The sequence below is a fragment of the Pteropus vampyrus genome, unplaced genomic scaffold (assembly GCF_000151845.1).
Source record: "Pteropus vampyrus isolate Shadow unplaced genomic scaffold, Pvam_2.0 Scaffold11, whole genome shotgun sequence".
NCBI classification, from domain to species: domain Eukaryota; kingdom Metazoa; phylum Chordata; class Mammalia; order Chiroptera; family Pteropodidae; genus Pteropus; species Pteropus vampyrus.
In genome coordinates this window covers 12102766-12126675 of record NW_011888792.1, presented here as the reverse complement: position 1 = coordinate 12126675, position 23910 = coordinate 12102766, and the positions used below count along the sequence as shown (strand labels likewise).

Sequence of the window (23910 nt, the reverse complement as noted above, 5' to 3'; positions counted from 1 at the left end):
AACATTATTATATTTTTTCCTGGTATTATTTATTTATTTTTAATTCTTTAATGTCATCACATATTTGACCCCTTTCACCCCATCTCCTTCCCCTCTCCTCTGGTAACCACTAGTCTGTAGTCTATGTCCATGAGACTCTGTTTGTTTGTCCTGTTCATTTGTTGCTTTTAGGTTTATATCCACATATAAGTGATATCATGTAGTTTTCAACTTTTTCTCTCTGGCTTATTTCACTTAGCACGATTATCTCAAGGTCCATCCATGTTGTCACAAATGGCAGTATTTCATCTCTTCTTATAGCTGAATAATATTCCATCGTATATATGTACCACAGCTTCTTTAGCCAATCATCTATCATAGGACACTTGGGTTGCTAACATTATTTTTAAAGGGGAAATTTCTGTTTAAAAAAAGAAAAACCTAAAATCAAACAGCTTTATGTGTGATCCTAAGAAGGTAAAACACTGGTAAAACTTAGTAATTAATGTTTTAGAAGGCCTGTGCCCTGAATCTTTGACTAGATGGTTCTCATTCTGTACTCAGGGGTCAACTCTTGTTCTATCTGTCCACCATATGTTGTGTTCTCAACCCACCCCTTGGCTGTGTACCATCCATGATTGATCTTCACAGATGGCCCCTAAAATTTATCTTCCTTTCTGCTAAGACGTATCTGACAATACCTTCTATTCATTCTTTTTTTAACCAGTATTTACTATGTACCTGCTATAAAGCCAAGCATTGTGCCAGTCATTTTATAACTTAATATCATTATTTTCTAACCTTGAAGAGTTATTTTCATCAGTGGGGCAGGGGAACCATATTTCATTCCAAGTGTCTTACCTTGATTTCTCTCACTTAATGACATTAGGCAACTACTTAAGTGTTTTATGAAAGCAAAGCAATAACTTAGAATTATGTCTAAAATGATGAAGTAGATTGAATTTGGTGATCTCTACATATTTATAATTAGTTGTCTGTGATTTTAGGTCAACCAGAAAGGCTCACATGTACTCGGTTACCTCAGATATTCCAGTGCTGTCTCAATATTTCAATTTCAAACTAATTCTACTTCTTCTGAAGTTGTGTGCTTTTCTTGGTATTTTTATTTGTTGAACGCTTCCAATGGCTCAGGTAGTGTGGTAGGCACAGATGATAGAAGACATCTGACTTGACCCTTCTGCCCTCTTGGAACTTACATCCTTGGGCTGCCTCGATCCCATATTGGAGGTTTATTCTATTAGTATCACATTATGAGGCTCAGTTCTCCTGGGAGGGCAGCAAAAAGTGGGGTGGCACAAAAGAAGCATAAAACCCAGCTAACTCTTTAGCTTATCATATGTTCTCACTTTTTATGTCTTGGAGTTATTTCATTCTAGCAGCTGGCTACATAATCCCAAGAAATCAATCAGATTCGTCAATGCAAAAAGGAAGAGGTAACATAATTGTAAATCAGAGAACCAAAAGAGCTGGAATCTGGGATAGAGTCCTCAAATGGTATGATGTGGCGAGACCACAGGCAGTGTGATGTTAGTGAGAGGAGAGGGGCTTGGTTTAGTTGATGTTGGAGGAAGGGTAAGAGCAAAGAATTTCTCCAGATTCATTTTTCCCCCATAAGCAAAGCTATCTTTACAATCTGTTAATTTGGGAATGTGAATAAATGTATTTTGCTTCAACCTATAGACAGTTACTTATTTTTAAAGGAGTATTTAAATTTGCTATATCAAAATCTATTATGTCTGGTAGAAAATATAATTCTGTAGCTCATACAATTGTATTTTGCTCTCCATTATGAATTATTTAGAGCATCCTTTCTGTTAACTGTTTATCAGAACATCATTAGAGGTTATCTAATATCCAGCTCATCATTTCATTCCCCCATTGAGGCTTGTGGGCCAATTTTCACCCTGTTATACTCTCCAGAATAATGAAACTAATTTCGGATCTTGCTGTGGAATTAAATGCTCATACAGATCCCACCCCCTATGAGACCATAAACATCTGCCATAACATTTCTTATAGCCAAATAACCTTACCATTACCAGTATAACTAAGAAATCATCAATGGAGTAAAAGAGGTTAAGTAAAAGAAATGTTCTGGGAAGTATTATATTGCCAATGGTTTGCAGTCTAAGAAATTTTGGCACCAAATAACCATTCTATTATTATTAGATTCTCCATTATTTTTCTAATCTTGAGGATAAAACTGTAACTAGGCAACCATTTAGACTCTTGGGAATTCCATGTCAGTTCGAAAAGGTCATAGACCTTCTTAAGGAGTATTTACTACTATTATCATACTCATAATACCTTACATATGTTGAGCCCTTATTATAAATAAGGCACTTTGCTAAATCCTTTATATGTGTATGTCAATCATCACACTGACCCTGTGAGACGATTATTATGAGGTGTTATCCTCATTTTACAATTGAGAAAACTGTAGCTAAATATATTGCAAAACAACATTATACATCTAATAAAAAACACAACAAAGTTACAAACCCAAGCTATCCAGCTCCAGAGCTCCTGCATGTGCCCATGCACTGCCTGTAAATAATCTTCAGTGACTAGCTGAACATGACAGAGAGCATTGTCGATAAGGTATTTATTCTTGGAGAAATAAGGTGGCTCCCAGATAACTGGACAAATGGGGATTTATGCAAAGGACTCAGAGAAGTGGGCAGAAAAGGAGGCAGAGGCTATAATCCCATGGTCTCCAGTTCCTCCTGCTCTCTTTAGCCCCCTATCTCTTGTCCTATCCTTTTCCCCTAGTCTGTCACTTCCTTTGAGATTGCCTTCCTTTCCAGACCCCTTGCTGCATTTCCTCTCATATTATACCAGAACCCTCATCTTCCTAGCTCCCTTGCTATTGCGTGTTCCTCCTCTGTTCATTCTCTCTCTCTCTCTCTCTCTCTCTCTCTCTCTCTCGTAGAAAAATTCTGTAGCTCATAAAATTGTATTTTACTCCCCATTATGAATTATTTAGAGCATCCTTTCTGTTAATTGTATATCAGAACATCATTAGAGGTTATCTAATCTCTCTCTCTCTCTCTCTCTCTCTCTCTCTCTCTCTCTCTCTCTCCACCTCTCCACCGCCCCCCCGCCCCGCCCCACCCTCGCCTCCCTCCCTCACAGCCTGTGGAATACTGCTGGTGGAAATCACTCAGCTGTCCTTTTACACCTTTTGACAATCCCACTCTGTCCAGTCTCTGGGTATCTCCCTTTTCCATCCTCTCTGCTTTGGCCAAATCCTCCATTTTGCCCTATCCCACTATTGGTTAGCAGATAGCCTCACCCTTGTACTTTTCTGAGAAAACCCAGAATATTATGAATGCACTTTAACTTCTCATTTGCATTCTTAATAATTATCCAGATCCCTACTCACCTCTACATCATTTTATAGGCAATCAATGTATCTCTTTTCCCAACCAAAGCAAACCTTTTTGTCTGAGCTCTTGACCACATTTATGTCCTACTCCACTACCTTAGTCTTTTAATATTCTATCTTCTGGTTCTTTCCTCCAAGCCTCTCCTGTATTACAAATTTTGTTCTTTCTTTACCACTGTTTTTCTCTCCTAAAACACAGTTTGTACTCACTGTCTCCACTTTTACACCTACTATTCACTCAATACACTGTACCTGCCCTCATCATACTAAACAAACAACATGGGCCAGGTTATGTATGCATACCCAATCACTAACTCCAATTTTTGCCTTTCCATTCCCTTAATATTTCTGTAGCTTTTGATGCTATTAGCCATTTCTTCTGGCTCTTGGCCTACTTCTCTGATTATTCCTTCTTGGTTTTGAGTGCTTTTTCTCACCTCATCCTTTAAATATTGATGTGTTCCAGAGTTCTGCTCTTGACTGTCTTTTCATTTTACACTCATTCTTTGGGTGAATTTACATATTCCCACGACTTTACCATTATGCTAATGACTTCCACATCAATATCTTCAACTCTGGTGTCTCTTGTATATGCTAGATTAATAAATCCAAATTTCTATTTGAGGTCTCTCTCCGGATGTATTTCAACTATCTGCATCTCCCACAACATATCTAAAACTAAGGAAAATACTTGCAAGTCATCTTAGGCTTCTTTTCTCTTAACTCTTCTTTCTGCCTTCCTGCTCATGCTATTTCCAACCACATGTCATTAGGGGATGAATTTGTTAATTCTGTTAATTTAATTTTTTTGCAGTTGTTTCCTATTCACGATTTCCTCTGCATCTTACATAGGACCTTGTCCTCCTCTGCCCAGTCTACCGCATTATCACCTTTATTATCTCTCTTCCTCCAGCCTTGATCCTCTTCAGGCTATTCTCATCACTATGCTCGAGTGATTTTTCTAAAATGTAAAATTGCTGGTATCACTCCCATGCTATAAACTCTTCAGTGATTCCTCATGGCTGGTACAAAGTCCAGACTCTCCTTAGGAAAGCATATCCTAGTATCCTGAACTTGCTTCTGCCTAACTCTCTAGTTCATACAGTGGAATGCATGGAATGTATATGACAGCCTGATTTTGAAGACTATTTAAGGAATTTTGTTCTATTCTGAAATTTAATGAGAAAAAATGGCTTTCAAAGAGAAGATGATATAGTAAAAGTCTGAAAAATAAGCATATTTAATTAAAAAGTGTTCTATTTAGCAAGAAAATGGGAGAAAGAGGTCAAATATAGAAAATGTGAGATTACAAAAAGCAGGATGTGAAACAAAAAGACAGGGATGATCCTTCAAAATGGAATTATATTCTACATATTATCTAAAAGATGCTATTGCTTCTGTACTTTATATAAAGAGAGATTGTACCACTTCAAACAATTCCATTTCTAAGACGTTCCCAGTTGTCACTCTTAACGCCATGTAGGCGAATACAGTGTCCTGTTATTATAATATCTTTATTAACCAAGCTATCTATTAAAGATTTTATGTAACAAATCCTTTCCTATTACTTCAAGATTTATTGCTGAGTTTGGGCCAATCTAGAAAAATGCTATAGTCACTTCTCCAAAGATTGTACATCAGATATTCTGGCCAAATTATTCTAATTTTGAAATCATAGTCATGTATTTTACAGTTAAATTCTCTTTTATAAGCTTTTGGTAGGCCTTTAGGAGCATACAAAATTAATTATAAATCTTAATTTTTTGGTTTTTATAAATAACTTTAAAAAGTAAAAAGAGGTACCTTTATGATAAATATTTTTACATTAACAAAGCAAATATGACAAAAGATTGACATTTCTTGGATACAGCTTGAGGAGAGAGAGATAAGTGGTATTCATTATACTATTCTTTATACATTTATTTTTGAAAAAGTTTATGATGTGAGAGTTTTTTTTAATTAAGTGAAAATGTTATTATCATACCTTTCCAAGTGTAAGAAGTATTATATAGAGGCCTCTGAGTCACCTTTTGACATAAATTTCAAATGGTTGAAGTGGTTGTATTGTCCATTGTAGCACAATACAATTTTGTGTAAAATCATTACCTTTGAGTACTAAGTAAAAATAAAAAGTATCTTAATGTTTTCTATATATTCTGAAATAATTATTTGTATTTCCTTAGGACTTTTCAGCATGGCATGGATGATTCTCCTTCAGATTCCTTAAAACCATTTTTCAAGCAACCATTACATTGGCTTTCTTGCATATCACATTTTTACCCTTCTATACTCAGGTGAGAACCTGTGAGTGTTATATTATCTATAATTCTATAATTCTTTTTAAAGTTTAAGAAAACTTTTATCCATGGAGGTAAATGCATCTTATAAAAATAACTTCAACTTTTACAATACACAAGTAAGTAAAGAATATTGTTTATCTTTTTTAGCTCAAGAATCCAAGATACAGGCCTTATAATTATTCCACTAACTTATAGCTTTAGTGATGTAGTAGAAAATGTGAGTTTTTGGGATTTAGTTCCATTTTAGCTAATTGCCTAGCTGTTTTAAAACTCATCCTTCTTGACCCATGACTGGAGTTTGGCAGTTCTCCAACTAATTTTCAAAAAAAGACAGCAAAACGGGTTAATTTATGTAACTAACTCAGAGCCTTAGAATTAGCTGAAACAGGAATAACTGCCTCATGGGAAAAACTGTCCCACAGTGTGGAATTAGACACACCAGTTATGGGACAGCCATTTAGTAGACTAATGTGGAGTCATGAAAAGGATTGATTATGAGTAGGTATTTCACTTGTTATTTAATTAACTTTACTTAAATATAGGAACAATCATTTAAAGCATCAAATGTACTTCCATTTTGTAGCATTATGTGAAAAGGCAGTTTGATTCTTAGCTGAACATATCATTGGAAAGTATTTTTCCTTAGTATCTGTGAGTAAATATATTATGTCTAGCTAAAGGAGATATTGTTAATCCCCGTACATTCTTGATTCATCTTGGAAATATACCATCAATGATTTCACCATCTAAATTGACTAATTATATTTTTCTCTTGAAGACTAAGAATCCTACCCTTAAATTGAGGTTATGAGAACCTCATACACAAAGTTTCTATAAATATAGCAAACATATATGATTTACCTGTTAAGTGCCTATCCCCATATAGGTAATGAGGTATCCAAGATCAATGAGACATAGATCTTACCTTCAAGGCCCCTTGTGTATTGTTGTAACTTCACTTACATATAAAACTTTTAAAAGATTTCTGGTTAATTCTTTATGATTGGTTGCTGGAAATGGAATACCCTCAATATCTTGTCATCTCAATACCCTGTCACCTTGCATGTAAATGTACTCTTATGTCATTGAGAATTAAACAGCCAACTCTTTAATACTCATTATTGAAAAAAAAAAATTAAACAACTGGATCTTTCAGAGTCAGGTAAGCAAAAATCCCATGTCATTTTGACCAGTTCCAAACTTCTAAACATATTTGTTTGCCACATTTTTTTCACATTTGCTTTAATCTATTTGTATTACCTGCTTTTATCTTAATCTATAACCATCGGAGTTATGCCCCATTAGATATCACTATATAAGACTTTCACCTCCAAGCTTGTTCCATTCAGCCCAGCTGGAGGCCTGGGAAGTCATCATGGAAATGGGTTTATCTTTCAAACAACTACTTCTTATAGTTAACTTTTCTGTACCTAAAGAAATTATAAATGTATTAAGACTTTTCTTTCTTTCTGCTTCTGTGTAGCAACCAGTCTCTACTATTATCCTAACACAAAAATTAAAACATGAGGTGACCAGTCAACCCATATTGGAAATGCAATTTGAAAAAAGCTTTCTGGAGGGTGGTTTAGCAAGCTGTATAAAAACCTTAAAAATATTTATGCCCCTTTATCTAGCAATTCCATATCCAGGAATCAAACATAAGAAATTACTTAGAACTGTTGGCAAAGTTTTATGTGAAAGGATGTTCACTGAAGCATTATTTGTGAAAGAAAAAAATGGGAATAAATGTTCCACAGTATGGAATTAGACAAATCAATTATGTGATAGCCATACGATAGACTAGTGTGGAGTCATTAAAAGAGCTGATTTTAAAAAATATTAAAGACAAATAATTGTGATCTATAGTTAAGAGGAAACTGCAGATTAGTAATTATGACATCATCAAAGTTGGCCCAGTTTTTAGAGTGATAACTGCATATCAAACATAACAAGTGCTTCATGTACATTATCTCTTTTAAACCTTTTCTTTCGTGGAGAATAAAGTAATAAGAAGAGAACAAAGCTGGGAGGCAGACTTGAATCTAGGGTTGGTACCTTTTGAAGTTCAAGCTTCTGACAACTACACCTCTGTCTTTCAAGGGGAAAGCAGTTCAGGGTGATGTTAACAAGAATGTGTGAAAAATCTAAATCGTCAGTTATCTGTTATATAAAGTCATTTTTATGGTTCAAAATTGTGGGGGTTCTGATATACTAATGTATAGTGTTTATCTCAAAGGGAGGAATCTTGTATGTCAATTTCCCAAACTCACAGGATAAGAGAACCTCTGTTTTCCACAGGATGAATGTTTATTGAGATGTAGGATACAATTGAGAAGTATTGAGCCATATTCCTATACAAATAGCATTAAAAATGTATGCATAAAAAACAAATGTTAAAAGGATATATACCAGAGAGTTTATAGTTTTTATCTTTGGTAGGATTGTAAAGTATTTTTATTTTTATTTTTATCTGTGTGGTTCTCTATATTTTCCAAATTTCCTATAATAAAAACAATTTAATTTTAGTAAGTTAAAAACTTTTAAAAAAGCAAAAAGAACCCCATTTTTTTATTGCTCTTTTGTTCACATAACTTACCCTATTACCTCCCTACAGATATTTCTAGCTCTGCATCTTTAGCTCTGAACATTTGCCTTTACCCCAATATGTCCAGCTTCCTATGTTTCTTAAGTGACCCACTGTATTACTGGAAACCCAAAATAATGTCCTTGATTGAGCCTTCCTTCCACTCTTCCCTTGTTTTCCATTCCTGATGTCTTTTCTCTTATTCTTTAAACACATCCAGGGCAGAAACTTAAGAATGATTTGCATGTTGAGCTGCTGCTTTGCATATTCTCAGTGTGGTGATGTTCATTTACCTCTTCCTCCATAGTTCTCTTAGAACCATCCTTTCTTTCCAACTCATTATAACAGCCTTAGTCTGTCTTACTATTATTTATCATCTTTAAATTACTGTTTTCATTACATCAGTCTTCTGCTCAAGAACCCGTAGTAGCTTCTGTTTCACCGACACTGTCTATCCTGGCTTATTTCCTGAAGCACCCAACAGTCTTCTTTGCTTCAGCTCTCAGTCTTCTCACTTGTTTTTAAGACACAATTATTTTATACCTTTAACTTTTATTTATTGCTTATTATCAACTTCAGTCCTTTTAGTTATATAGTTTTCTCTCCCAGGATGCTTTTGGTTCTCTCCTTTGCTCTTCTAAATTCTCTATACCAGGTACAGTATGAGCCTCCCCTACACTGAGTGCAGTACTTTCTGACAATTATTCTCCAACAAGTCCATATAAATCTGTTTAGAAAGATGTGATCTGTATGATTGATGATTCGACATGTTCAGAACAGTGGTATAGTCAAAGGAACTTAGGACAGCAGTAAAAGTAATTTCAAAATTACTCAAGTTATTGACTTGCATTTGTCCAACATTGAAATGGGAATTCCTAGACCATCATCTTATGACCTTTAAAATCTCCACCTTTCCCTCCATTTTTCTCACATATATCAGCTGTTTCTGTGTGTCTTTTACCCCCAAGTTATCTTTCAAAACTCCATTTCTCACTTTAGCAACTAAAATAAACTGTTCCGGGAAATACATGGGTCAGATGATGACAAACTAAAAATATTTTAGAGTTCTCATTTTTGAAAAGTGGAAACTTAGAGGACATGTGACCGAAATACTTAATATTACAGAGGATCTTAATAATTTCTTCATCTACTTGCTCGTTTATTTATACCTGTGCATTATTTCAGAAAGGATTTCAGTCAGCTTTAAATAGTATTAAATGTATTAAGATAATAACTTAAAAGTAGGTGAGAAGGAAGAAACAGAGCAAGGAGGATATGAAATTATAACTTAAAATAAGAGTTACAAATGCATAAATGGTTATATGGATCATATATTTGTCTATAGGATTACTAGAGAAAACTATGAAGTTTACAAATTGGTAAAAACAGAATTTTTCATGTTTTCCTAGAATCTCTAGAACAGAGTTTAAAAGAGCTTGCTTTAGGGAAAGTAAACGTATTTTCAAAGTAATAAGTAAAGTGTACTGTTCCTAGCAATAGTATAGGCTAACAATGTGAGTTGATTTAGAAAAGATAATTAATGTCATATTAAATTAAACTAAAGCATTTGGAGAATATATTAATCACAAGGTTAATACTATGATACCATACTGTGCTTTTATATAAATGTTCAGGAAAGAGTACTATCTTAGTTATACTGTGCTGTGTTATAATGCTTATTATTTTCAAAATCTTCATTTTCTTGTATATTTTTTAAAATTTCCAAATATTTTTAGGTCTTCCTTAGCTAAGTAGATCATAACTGCATACCGAAATCAAGTAGTATAATCAGTGTGAGTAAACAGTCCATTCATTCTACACTGCTCGTTTTCTTTTATGATGACAACACGGTGTCTTGATTTGTGGACAGTCCATTCCGAGCTATAGGTATTTCTTTCTACTATACTTTTGTTTCTATTATGCTTTTACTATAGGCAACCTTGTTTTAAATTTATATACCTTCTATATATATATTAAGCTACCTTTGGCTTCATTATGTTATATGCTATGTGAGTCTTTTATTTAGTTCACCTAATGTTTGTCCATTCATTCAATAAATGCATTTAAAATTTTTTCTCCAAGTAAGGCATTGCGCTAGGTATTAATGTTGAGAGAAAAGTTAGGCAGTGAAGTTTGAGATTAAGTCTCTTTCCTCAAATAGTTACATACTGGTGAGGAATACAACTTTCACGACCTATTTAACGATAGCATAAAATACCATTGTCCACTTTCTCCACCTTAAGACACACTATTGTTTTCTTCTTGAGATATTCTCCCAATTTCCTTCTTCTTTTCCTATTTCTGTTTCTCTGTCTTCTTTGCAGGTTCATCTGCTTTGAACTGGCCATTAAATATTGAACATCCTTAGAGTTGTATCATAGAACGTTTTTCCAGGTGAAGTCATACATGCCTGCAGCTTCATGTACTCCTCATGTGTACCCAAATTCGTATCCCTAATTTTAACCTCTCCTGGGACTACAGACCCATATGTATATCTATGGGTGACAACCATACATGAATGCTTGAGATTTACACATGGATCATGAAGACGCCTCAAACTCAACATGAGCAAAACTAAACTTAGGATATTCCCCTCCAAACTAATCCTCTTCTGTTATTCCCTATTTTGGCTAGTGGTACCTCCATGCAATTGGCTAATGGTACCTCCAAGCCACAGACCTAAGAGGCAATACCTCTCTCTTTCTTTTCTACTACATCTAATCCATTACCAAGTCTCATTAATTTTAAACCATAATATCTGCTATCACATGGCACAATCTTTGCCTTAGTCTAAACCATCAACTCTCCCCTGACTTCTGCAAAAATCTCCTCTTTTCCTTCCTGTGTATATGTTGACTCCCATTTCCAATATTCTCCAAACTTCAGCCAGATATTTCTCAAATCCAAAACTAAGTTTTATCATTTTACATGTATGGCTTAAAAACCTTCCATGAATTTCCCTTTGTCCTTAAATATATACAGAAAACATTTTTATCATGGCCTATAAGACCTACATAGATGTGGATTACTTATCTCTGCAACCTCTTCTGATACTGCAGTACCCTGTGATTCTGCTCTTCACATATTAGCCTGTTTACATTGTCTTGCCTTGCCGTGTTCCTTTCTGCCACAGGATCTTTGCCCATGCTTTTCCATTTTCTTGAAATCACCTAGTTGATGCCAACTTATCTTCCTTTCTCAACTCCAATATGACTTCTGTAGGAAAGCTTTTCATTTAACCCCAAAGACTAGTCCACTTATTATTATTATATCTTCTAACAACATCTTTTGCTTTTCCTGTATTGAGTTTTCATAATTGTAATCATATCTATATTTGTATGATTATTGAAACTGTGTATGTATTCTCCACTAAATTCTGTAAAAATAAGGACTATTTTTTTTTTTTTTGCTTGCTATCGTTTCTCTATGGCCTAGCACATAGAAATCAGCCAACAAATATTAGTTGAATAAATGAGTGAGAGAAGGACCAAATGTGTTCAAAGTAGTATTGTATCAGGTATTACAATATTAAATGGTACATTTAACTGTTTTCAATCATTTGTTCTGAGTGGTAACGCTCAGTCATGGGAAGCATGGTCTTATTGAGGAGGTGGCTTCTAGTATCCTGAAGAGAGAACATCTGGGGAAGAGAATGAAAAAAGAGCTTTGGTCTCCCAGCTGCTGCTGACAGCTGTTCCACAGGACTGAGAAAAAGAGCTTAGAGAGCTTGTATTCTGATGAGGTGCCAAGCTTTGACATGGAGCCAACATCCAGGGGAGAAGTAATGAGAGCTTTTTAACACCAAAGCTCTTAAGTAGCTATTCCGGAGCATGGATGGACAGGCAGCGGGATCTTTGATAAGATTTTCAGAAAGTCACATGCCTATGGAGCAATTATTAAATGAAAATGTCAAATGAACTAGGTACTTGATGTACCTAGATATCCTAAGGTTTATATCTATGCATATCTTTCATTTTCTATTATGTTTTAAAGGCATTATATAAATAATAACATGGCAGTTGAACCAGTAATGAGATAATAGAAGACAACTATAAGTTTTTATATTAGGGAGACATGGTTTGTAGACTTATATAGTTTTGTAGTTTGGGGAAGTAAGTTGATCTATGTGATCTTCAGTTTCCCTTGCTATATGAAACTATTTATATTTATATTGACCTACTTGAAAACAGTATGCAATATCATTGTCTACTTCTTTCATCTTGAAACATCTTCATTCCTTAACTTCTGAGATACTCTCATGGCAGTCATGAAGATTAAGTGAATTAATGTGCCTACATGGCACTCATCACGCAGATACTTACTAAACAATCATTCGATATTGTTGTGTTAGTAAAGAGCTACATATTTTAGAAAGTTGCAGATTTTATCAATTATCTAAACATGTTAAAAGGACCTACTATATATATAAGATAAAGTGTAGAGAATATTGAACTGCTTCCTCATTGGATCTCTGCACTTATTAGAAATATGATGCCAGGGGAGAATTTTCTTCAACTCCCTGTAACAGGATATTAATTATCTGGTAGACAGGGACCAGTAATAGTTAAAAGCTCCAGAGAGATAACTTCGGCTCCTCAGAAAGAGTGGCTGAGTAATTGGATAGTGTCCAGTGTCTCAAGGAGTCAAGTGCTAGATTAGTACTTCGGAAAGAGTCCTAAACTGATGGCTGAAATGTAATATTATTTTAAAAATTAAAATAAGACTTTTATAGATTTTTAGAAGTGGGATATGCTAACTTGTGTAATATTAAAGTGTGGAGTTAGGGTTATGACTTTTAGGTATGACTTTTGGGTGGTTCTGAGGAAATAAGGTCATTTCAAGTGAAAAAGTTTAATTCGCTAAAATCAGGAAATAATAGAGGTTCTCATAGGTTGAATGCCTACCCTCCAAGTTGTACATCAGTTAGTGTAGATACAACCAGCCTTGAAACAATGAGACTCTTTAAGAATGTCGACTTACCTTATTGGACAAAGTTATTAAAAATCAAGGCAAATACTATATACACACGTTTAGGTGAACCCTGCCTAATTTCTGTTTATTAGATTATCTTTAATTATAAAGATCAAAGAGACTTGGCTATACCCATTATAGAGATTAAAATATACGCAAACATTTTCAATGCTATAACTACATATATTTTACACCTTTATGGTTAAAATGATAGAGAAAATATTTTGGTTTCCCATCCCCCCCCCCAAATCTTTTCTCAGGTACTAAAGTTATCTTCTTAAAGGAAGATGACAAAATTGCTTTAAAGATTTGTCTTTGCTTATTTTCCTAGAAAGATTTTGAAGAATCAGTTTTGGAAAGCAAAGTATAGTAATACTGGGGCTTCCCCTCTGCTTTCATTTTCCCACTTTAGGGCTTTTATTCTCAGTTTCTCTTTAGTTATGCCTTTGCCTTTGTTCTCTGAATCATGTAACTTATGGTCTCTGGTATAAATTTGGACCAGTAATCCTTGACAGGAACCATCTGGTCGAAATCAGTCCCTAGATACCTTGAATAACATGCTCCAATTTGGGAATTAGCCTTGAGACCACAATCTTGATTTTGGGTCAAAACCATGGTATCCTCAATCAGGAGATTAAATAGAGCCCAATGGCTTCAATGCTGGAAAGTAGGACTTACTCACAAAATAACAACCAGGTTACGTGGACAGAAACGTGGAGTAGTGGAATGAATATGGATTTTAAATTCAGAGAGACCTGGGTTCAAGGTCCAGCAGCCACATTTATTAGCTAAATGAACTTGGATGAGTTACTCAATAATTCTGAAACAAGGATTAAGTGAGATGAATACTAAATGTCTCCATGCATGTCTTATTTTGGATTTCCCCAAGAAGCAGACCTTGAGACAAGGACTCAAGAGACAGTAGTTCATCTACTAAGTGGAAGAAAAAATAGGAAGAGGAGTGAGTAAGCGAGACAAAGGAAGAGGGCAAATAAAAATTAGTGTAATCAAGCCAACTACCAAGGAGTAACCAGAACTTAAATGTTCTGGAGAAATTCTTGGAGCCATTGTGAAATTCACATTTCAAAGTTATCCCACCAAAGGAGCAAGGATGCTAAGGTATTTATACAGCAGTTTCCATCAGTTATTGATTGAGGGCTGCACTGGGGGTGTTAATTAACTGGCATTTTCAGGCTCTCTTGCTGGAAGGTAGAGAAATGCAGGTTCTTAATCAAGCCAGTACCAGCCAAGTGGTAAGGGCAAGAGGATGTGGGGACATTGACAAAATGTGCTTTGGTCTATCCCTTGCACAATGGAAATCCACCCATTTCCCATGGTAAGTGCTCTGAGTCCTATCCTTGATTCTTCTAGGTAATAGTTGGTCAGAATTTCTTTAGAAAAAAATGTTTTATTACATTAGAGTTAGTGGGACAAGCTAGAGTATCTCCTGATGTAATTATTTCAGAGTCTGCAAGTGATATTCCTTATTATATTCCCCTACTTCTTATTCCAGCTTCCTCTCACCCTCAAGCGTCAAAATGCTGATCTCTGTTGTTGCCAAGGGGAATCGCTGAGCCCTTTATTCCTGAGGGGTTGAACCCCTTGCTGTCATTTCACTTACCGGTGTGTGGTTATTTCACTTGCATATTTATGGTGATTACAAGTCATAAGAGCAAAAAGGAGTTGCCCTGGTGAATCCTTTGAATTATAGATGTATTCCTCTCTATTGCTCTTATGCAGTAGCAACTCTAACTTCTCATGGCAATTAGAGTTAATTGCCCTTACCAGTATAGTAACTCATTTCTTTGCCTGCTAGACTGCTGGCATGGGAAGTGAAAAACGGCCAGACTGCAGCCGTAACTTAAGTTTAGTAAGATTCTTAACCGTTCCCTGGTAGAGGATTACCACAGAAACCAGGACCTCCATTCTCACAATGCCTGTGGAGATTACCAGGATAGAAAGCACTAATTCCCCCAAACGGATCATCAAGAGTACTGGGGAGAGGGATCCCTTCTACTTTTACCTGTTGGTGCCCAGATCCATGTAGTTTATCTGTTGGGGACATAGTATCATATAATGGCTGTTGGTTCAAAGTGAATATTAAATCTTGAAGGACAGTACCCTAATCCCACAGATTGTCATCTCCAAGCTGTGGAGCTCAGAGTCCATTCCAGTGTTCCACTAGTCTGGCAGCTTCTGCATGACACATGTATGGTGGGATCAATGACTCCCATGGTCATATGGTCTAAGCCGTAAGGTTGCTCATATTGCAGTGGAAACTCAGGCTGGCGTGCACTAATAGAACCAAGATTTTTTAAACTTTCTATTATAATACGAATACATATTTTTAAATTTCAGAAATTACAACTGAAGTACTAGAAGAATTTTTATAAAGTAAACATCTGAATACAGCTAAGATTTTGCCTGGCGATTCTATAAAAGTAATCTGTTAGTTTCATAAATTAATAATGATTGAATCTCATTATTGTATCCTTACTCTCTGGATTTGAAAAATTCTTTAGGCCAATTTATATCCAGAAATATAGCACTTATTATAATATAAGCCTAATATAACCCAACCATAAATTCATCCTGTCTCTCAATACAAGATTTATACATTCCAGTGGTTTTATACATTTTTCTTTTCTTCTTTGTATTATAGTGGAATTCAACATGTACATATTTGATACATATATATAAAAATATATATAAAATTTCCCTTTCTGTCATTTTTTGTGAGGCTAATCTCACTTTCACAGCTCTACCAGCTCAAAGGATGAGGGAACATATGCTTCTCCATATGCCCAACACAGACTCCTCAATGCATTTATTACTCAGAGCTTAGTGATTGAGGAATGTTTGTAATATTTTATTTTTCCTCATAGTGAGTCATTCTACTGTACATTTCAAAATTTGTGATAAGTTGAAAGATCCCAGAATTGAGGTACATTTCAACAAACAGCTTCCCATCTGGTAAATGAGGGGTTTTATTTATAACCAGGTATTCAGATACAGTGGTATGAAATTACACTAAAATTATTTTGTTTTATTACATGTCTAAAGGGCTGAGCAAATCATTAACCCTCTCCAATCTATTCTCCACCCTACTGTCAGATCAGGAAACTCATCTGCCTTAAACTCGTCAATGGGCCCCAAATCCCCACCATGGCTAATGAGGCCCTCCATGATCTGGCTCCTGTCTCCTTCTTTAGATTGTCTCTCAAATATCCCCCTCTTTTTCTACACTCCATTGAACTGGATTGTTCAGTTCATTAAATGTATCCCTAAATCAGCACACAACTCAAGTAAAATCTATAGGTAGGAAGTGTTCAAAACTTAAGTCAATTTTACTATACCACTTACCACCAATTAGCTGCTTTCCATCTGCTGAACCCCAAGCAAGTTCCCAGAAGTTAGCACTTGGAGTTTAGGAGAGAAATAGGGACTGCCATCATGAGGATTTGCTTCAGCGTTTCAGTCTGAGGGGCTCACCTAGTGGATTCTTCTCTTGGTATCATGTCTGGAACTACTGCAAGAGCCGGACCAATTTGGAAATGCCCAAGGTAATTCAGAATGCCTGAAGTGGTGGACTTGAATCTTCTGCATGAGAGTTAAGTAAAATAGCTCCCTGCTCCTCTCTCCACCACCCACCCAGGGCAGGAGTTTCCCTAGCTAACACAGGCCTCAGCAATTGCCCAAGGAGTTTCTCTGTTTCAAGTCATGTTTATCAGAGTCTCACATGGGAAGCCTGAGTTGGTTCAAAGTCCAGATGCGGGCTGAGAAATTTTGTGTATCATAAGGTTGTGAGATGTTCCAAATGCCAAGCCAAGGAGAAGATGCTTTGAAACTTCTTCATTTTATATCTTTGCATCCTCTCACTTTTGCTTAAACCAGCCTGTTGGCAAAGCATCACTGCCCCCCTCCCCCGCCTTTTTTTTTTTTTTTGGTAAGAGTTTGCCTACCCATTTGTGGGCATATGATTCAATCAGTTAACATTCACAGAGTGCTTAAATGTGTTTAGTTCACTGGTAGGAGCTTTGGAGGTTAAAACAAGTTTTTGTGACCTCACGAGACTTGAATCTGAGTAGAGAGATAAAGCTTTAACTGATGAAATAATAAAGTGCTTAAATGTGTATATTTTGCCATAAGTGCGTTAATTCAGAGTGAGATAAACCATGATGGAGAGAAATGTTTAGTGGAGACTTCACAAAGAAAGTGATATCATTGCTGCTGATTGAAGGATGGGTAGGATTAAGATAAGTAAAGGATTATGAAGAATTCATTGCAGGGGCAGCAGCCGAGTTAGGCTTGAATGGGCATAAAGGCACAGAGGCAGGAAAGACGAGGCTGACTAGGTCTGTCTTTACTATCTGTGCTCCAGGAAACACTGCCTACCACAGTGGTTCTCAAACCTTAGTGTACATCAGTATCTCTTGGAGGGGCTTGTTAAAGCACAGATTTCTGGGGCCCATCTCCAAAATCTCTAAGGGATGAGGCTTGGGAATTTGCATTTTTAGTAAGTTCGCAGGTGACACTGATGTTGCTGGTCCAAGGCCCAGGCTTTGAAAACCACTGGTCTAGACTCTGTTATATCTGGACGGTTCACCACTCTGTAAATTTTATCTGGAAATGATCCCGCAAATTGTTTCTCTCAGCAATATCCTTTGTTTTGCTTTTCTCCACTCTGAAGTTTATGGTCCTCTCATTCACGTTTTTACATTGTTCAATCATACCTTTCCTTCCCAATGCCACCTTATTCCCACAATCCTTATGGCAGCAACCAGATTGAGTTTGATTATTTCTTGCCTTTTTTGTTGTGGTGGTTGTAAGCTGATTTTAGATAATGTGACCTTTAGCCAAGCTAAACTTTAAGATTTTAGAAGGAAAAAGTGAATTATGTTATCCGTTTTCGCCTTCTACTTTACTTTCTTATCTCCTACTGATTCATTAGTAAATGAAAGTGGTGATGTCAGGGACCTGATTTCCATTTTGTGTTCAACACATGTTAATTTCCCAAGGAAAAGCTTATTTGCTTTGGAATTATCTCTCTTTGATGAAATGATTACCAAGTAGGTAGCTGTGTGACTGTTAGAGTAGTTCTGATAATTGCATGTTGATTTAAGGCTTTATGTATTAAATAATTAGATTGCAGTTGACCCTTGACAGAACCTTTGAATTCCTTTAGTTTTATCAGCAATCATAGTTTATGACAAATTTAAAAGTAGCCAAAACCCATTGTAACTTCTTTCTATGAATAATGAAAGGAGTTAGTAACATACAGTAGGTAGTCATATAGTTGGTGAATGAACAAATAAATGTATTCCGAATAAAGTCATAAATGATTTTTATTTGTTCTATGAAACTAAAACAGACATAGTTCTGTGAAATATAGGCATGGTTATTTTGTATCAGTTTTAAGATTGGCAGGCTACCAAATGTTAATTTGCTTTTAGCTAGTTAAGATTAAATGTAATTCCTTCCCTGAGCAACCCTAAAGTAAGCAAGCGTGAAAGCATTTTCAGAGTAATCTTGAAGGAATTGACATTTAAAGGAGTTAGCATTACATCTGTACTTTAAGGCTATTAATTTCATAGATAAATTAACTTCATTATTCCATCTTTATCTTGCATTTTGAAAGGACTCCATCAGCTGGACGACTGACAACCGAGGGTCAATTGAAACTGCTCTTATCCCAGCCAGATTGTAATTGGAACCTGCTTCTGGAAACCCTACTGCATTGTGATGGTTTTTTACTGAGAGTCTTGCTAAAGAGCTCAAGTGAGTATTTGTAGTTATGAGACTGTCCTCAAAAAACCCAGTCATTGTTTGAGTTGAATGAAATTTTTTTCCCAATCGAATGTTGGCAGAGGAATGTAAATCAACTGCATTATATCAACAGTCAGTGGGGTTCGCAGCAGGCAAAATATTGAATTGCTTTATAAACCTATTGGAAAGAATTTTTTTCAGGGACTCTGAATGAGGGAAAACAATATTTTTATATAACACTCTTCTATCATAACTACCATTATATAGAAATATAGAAATGTATCAATATCTGGGTTTTGAAATGCCTACAAAAATTATAGGAACACAGTTACATATCCAAAACTGAAGTATCAATTAGACTTAAGAAGAGAAAGATGGAGAAAGAGAGGGACTGCATTGGAACCATACTAGAAATTTCAGTAGATTGTGAAGAGTGCTTATATAACTTACAAACAAGCAAGCTGCGGCTTACAGCCGTATCCACTGGGGCATGAAGACATAATCATGGAAAATTATGAATAGAAATTGAGGAATAATGGAAGACCATACTTCTCTTAATCAGACTTTCTTTTTTTCATTGTAAGTGCTATTTTAGAAAACAGTAGGTAATGTTATACCAATCTAATGTTATATCCCACTGCCCTCTTGCTATGCCTGTGAAGAGTTTTCAAACCATTTTCTCATACCTCTACACTTTTCTCCTTCTATACTGCACATGAAGTCAGATTAATTTTATCAATCACTAGTTTCACTTTCAGTGTCTCATCGCCTGCAGGACCAAATCCATGTCCTTCAGCCATTCAAATATGACCCTGCACTAGTTTTCTAATCTTGTTTCCCACTATTCCTTTGTGCGCATGCGCACACTCACATGCACACGCACACGCACACGCACACGCACACCCATTTCAGCCATTGTCCCCAGAGCCCTGTGTATGTGTTCCCTGCACACGTTCGCTCACCCATTTTTCTTACATGAAAGACCTTTTATACGCAGCTCGGTTTCCACCAGTCTGCAAGGGCCAGCAGTGTCAGATCTTTGAAAGCTCCAGCTCACACTGATCTCTTCCTCCCCTGAACTTCACAGTATCCCTTATTTTGGCTGTGTATTCACTCTTTGCATACTCTGCCTTATATAGTTATGATATTTGTATATGAATGAGGCAGATGTCACCAGAACTTACCAGCTTGTTAACATAAAAAGGAAGTTCAGAGCAGTCCCCAGTCCAGATCACTCCAGTAATTTCTGGGAATGTCTAATTTCTCAGATCTGCTCATGACCAGTTCCCCATGTTCTTCTCTTCCATCCATCTTAATATTTGTTTCCCAAAAGCCACTCAGAAAGAGGTGCCTCTCTGCTGAGACCTTTTGGGAATACTGCTTCTCCCCGATGCTCTCAAATCCATAAAGATCTATGGTGCCAAAGGTCACCACAACTTCTCAAGCCTCACCGTGGTCCATGCAGCAGTTTGCAGATTACCCCTCTCCCAAACTCTGAATCTGACTTTATTCCCTTAGACCCCAAGCAACACTGTTCATGCTTCACATCTCAGAAAGTTCACTTGAAAGAATTTCTTTAGCTTCAGGCTGTAACTCCACTCTCCTAAAGGGAAAACGAATGCTAGGAAAACTGCTTCCTCAAGTAGCCAATATTTATTGTTGACTTATTTAGGTGTCGGGCACTGTGCTAAGCACTTTACACTTGTTATCTAATTTGATTCTTGTTATAACCTTATAAAGTATATACTTTTGTTATCCTCATATTAAAAATAACGACATTAAAGATTAAGACAATGGTACTTACCCAGAGATACACATAACTGATAGATATATGGTGGGCAGAACTGGATTTTGAATCAAGCCAGAGCTCTGCCCGCTGCCCTTTCTGTACTAATATTCATGCATATTAAACTCTGGAGAGAACTATCTGGAAGAATTGTAATCTGTACACTCTCAGGTTGGATGGACCAGAACACCCTGATGCATGTGCATTTAACTGATCTTTCCTGTTATGTAGTTAGGGCTGATCATAGATTTTAATATTCCTCCTCAAGCTAGAACAGTGCTTTGTATAAAAAAAAGGAAAAAGAAAAAGAAAAAGTCCGGTGATTGACCAGTCAATGATCAATTAGGACTTAAATATGAAGCAAGGTGGCTATGTGAGTGACATGGGTAGTATCTGAGACAGCTAGAGAGTTCCTTTAACATGACCATCGAAACTCACATACATGGTCCCAGAGGAGAAATTGTCTCTTATTGATAGGGTTATATAGACTAGTCTAGAAAATCAGTTGAGATCAACCTTTTGACTATACCGATATGGCCACTAAGTAGAGGAAGAACAATTGTAGTCGTGAAGATTTAGTCATATTTTCTTACAAATAAATCCCACATTTACTTATCAAAAGTATTAGATTGACTTCTACTATCTACGAAAGATTTACAGTTATCAAAGTTAGCATATTGTATCACCTTCAGTTTGGTTCTTGTGGGCTGCACAAGTATATTTACCCAATCTGCTCAAATACCCATCATTTTTTCCTCCAAAGACCATTAGGTGTTTGATTGGGGTTATATAGCCACTCTGGTATTGTCTTGTATTGATTTATTAGCTACTTTAAATATTATAAGGATGAAGTGACATAATTACTAATCAATTGATTGACTGACTTATTAATCTCCAGTAGAATTTTATCACTTTAAGTTAGAAACAATATATTCATGGAATCTTACTAACCGGACTAAGATGAAAACTATTATGTAACAAAAATAAGTTTGTAATGTTTTTTGCAGAGATTTCCTTTTCATTTGTTTAGAACTCTCAAGAGTATTTCAGAACACCATTCGGTAATTTAGAAGTTTGATCATATTTTTAGGAAAGCAAAACTTTAAAGTAAAATATGCTGAATTAGATATTTCAAGCAACATAATTATCAGCTTTTTTATGGAAGCATTTTTTTTTTTAATAAAGAATGTCTTTTTCGGTCTAATTGATAAAATTTAACTTTGTGTTAAATTGGCTCATGAATAAGAATAAAGAGATTTTAAGTACATATTTTATTACACATATTTTAAAACAAGGGTCTCTTCATTCAATGAGCAGTTATTAAATTCTGTTAGGTACAGAATTTTTTTGATAGTCATATACTATAAAGATTAAAACATATGGGGTTTTCTTATATTGAGAGTGATGTCTGTAGCTTTTGGTTTTACTCTATGAAAATGATTTATCAGAATTTCTATTTATTTTAAAAGAATCAGCAGAATATATATGGTAGGACTATCTTGTAATATTGAGATGCAATTTCACTGAGGATGAGAAAACAGCAAAATTAAACAAATGAACTGTAAAATTTTAATTTATGATATAGGCTTCCTAGGCTATCTCTTCTAGGAAGTAGAATCATGTTTTTGCCATGTATAATAATTCCTCCTGTATAAAAATATGCAGTAGTTTGAAGGATCAATTACACTGCTAAAATTTGATTAAAATAAACTGATTTCACCTGGTAGGTGGTTTATAACATTCTTTGGCTACAGTTCAGTTGGCATGAGAAGGTAATGTCTGTTGGTTTTATTTTTAAATTAGGCCATCTTAAATTTGAAGGTAAAAAAAAAGCTCTACAAATGTTTACAGAAGATTTTAAAATTGTAAGACACTATTTTGGATTACTGACTTTAAAATCCCAGGGCAATTGTTTTGGTAATTACCTCACTGAGGCCACATGGACTAAGCAGTTTCTTACATGTGGTATCAAAGGAACAAATATTTGGCAATTTTCCAATTGTTAGCAGGTGGCCTTTTCCTGCTGGTGACATTTGGATGAAGTGTGACTAACATTCTTTCCTTTGCCCATTATCGCAACAATGATTTCCAGTGAAACTGCTTAGCTTCTTGTAATTTGCTGTTGTAATATAATAACAACAAACTAGCAAATACATAATATTTAATGTGTTCCAGACATTGTTTCTAAGGGCTTTAAATGTATTCACTCACTGAATTCTCATAACAGCTTTATGTAGGATATCATTATCGTCTCCATTTTACAGGTGAGGAAACTGAGATACATAGAAATTAAGTCACTTGTCCAAGTCACATCCTCTTAAGTGGGAAAGCAAGATGTGATCCAGATGGCTGGCTTCCAGAGACTGCTTTCACCTACCACACTACACGACATCCAAGCCAGTTTGCACAATTCATGGGAGCTATCTGGAGCCTCTCGAATGAATAATTTTGATAGTACATTTTGTACTTTTATCCTTGTAACAAAGTGCCTAAAGTTAATCAAGAAACAAATCAGCAGAAAATTCTAGCTAAAGGGCTGCTACCTCTACCAAGCAATGGTTGACTTAAAATGAAAAAATCAATTCGAATTCTCCTATTTTATAGTTAAAATTTTCCTGATCTTTGGAGTCACAGAAGGCATATAATGACAGAACCTTGGTATTTTGTTATTCAGTGGTGTGTGTGTGTGTTATTTTATTTTGTAAGTATGACAAAGTGATGACCAAAATTAAAATATGCTCCCTCGTGGTATCTTTAGTGCACCTAACGTTGATATCATAGGCTGCTTTTGCTAGTGATGACATCTGCACTCTGACTTGTTCAATCTTTTCTTCTTTGCTGGATTTGTACCCCGTTCCTACTGGGAACACTAGAACCATATTTGTGCATAAGCGTCTTAAGGAAAAAGGCAGTTGCTCCAACACCAGTGACCTTTCAGTTGTCCCACATATGTACCAAGTTCTTTTCACCTATAGAACCTTTGAAATATTGTTTTTTGTACTTAGAATCTTCTTCATTTCCATTTCCTGGCAACTATTAGTCATCTTTTAGCTTAAATATTACTTCCTAGGAAGTCATCTTTGATGGTCTCATAAGATCCCACTGTAATTGCTTT

General features: G+C 35.7%; 1 protein-coding gene across 1 annotated transcript in view; it reads left to right on the top strand.

Annotated features, from left to right (window-relative positions):
• Positions 1-23910, top strand: part of KIAA0825 (KIAA0825 ortholog) — a 364821-nt gene that overhangs the window by 113192 nt on the left and 227719 nt on the right. Inside the window, exons 12-13 of the mRNA XM_023522742.1 lie at positions 5572-5682; positions 18882-19021. Coding sequence (XP_023378510.1) covers positions 5572-5682; positions 18882-19021 — 251 coding nt within the window. The remainder of the gene's footprint in view (positions 1-5571; positions 5683-18881; positions 19022-23910) is intronic.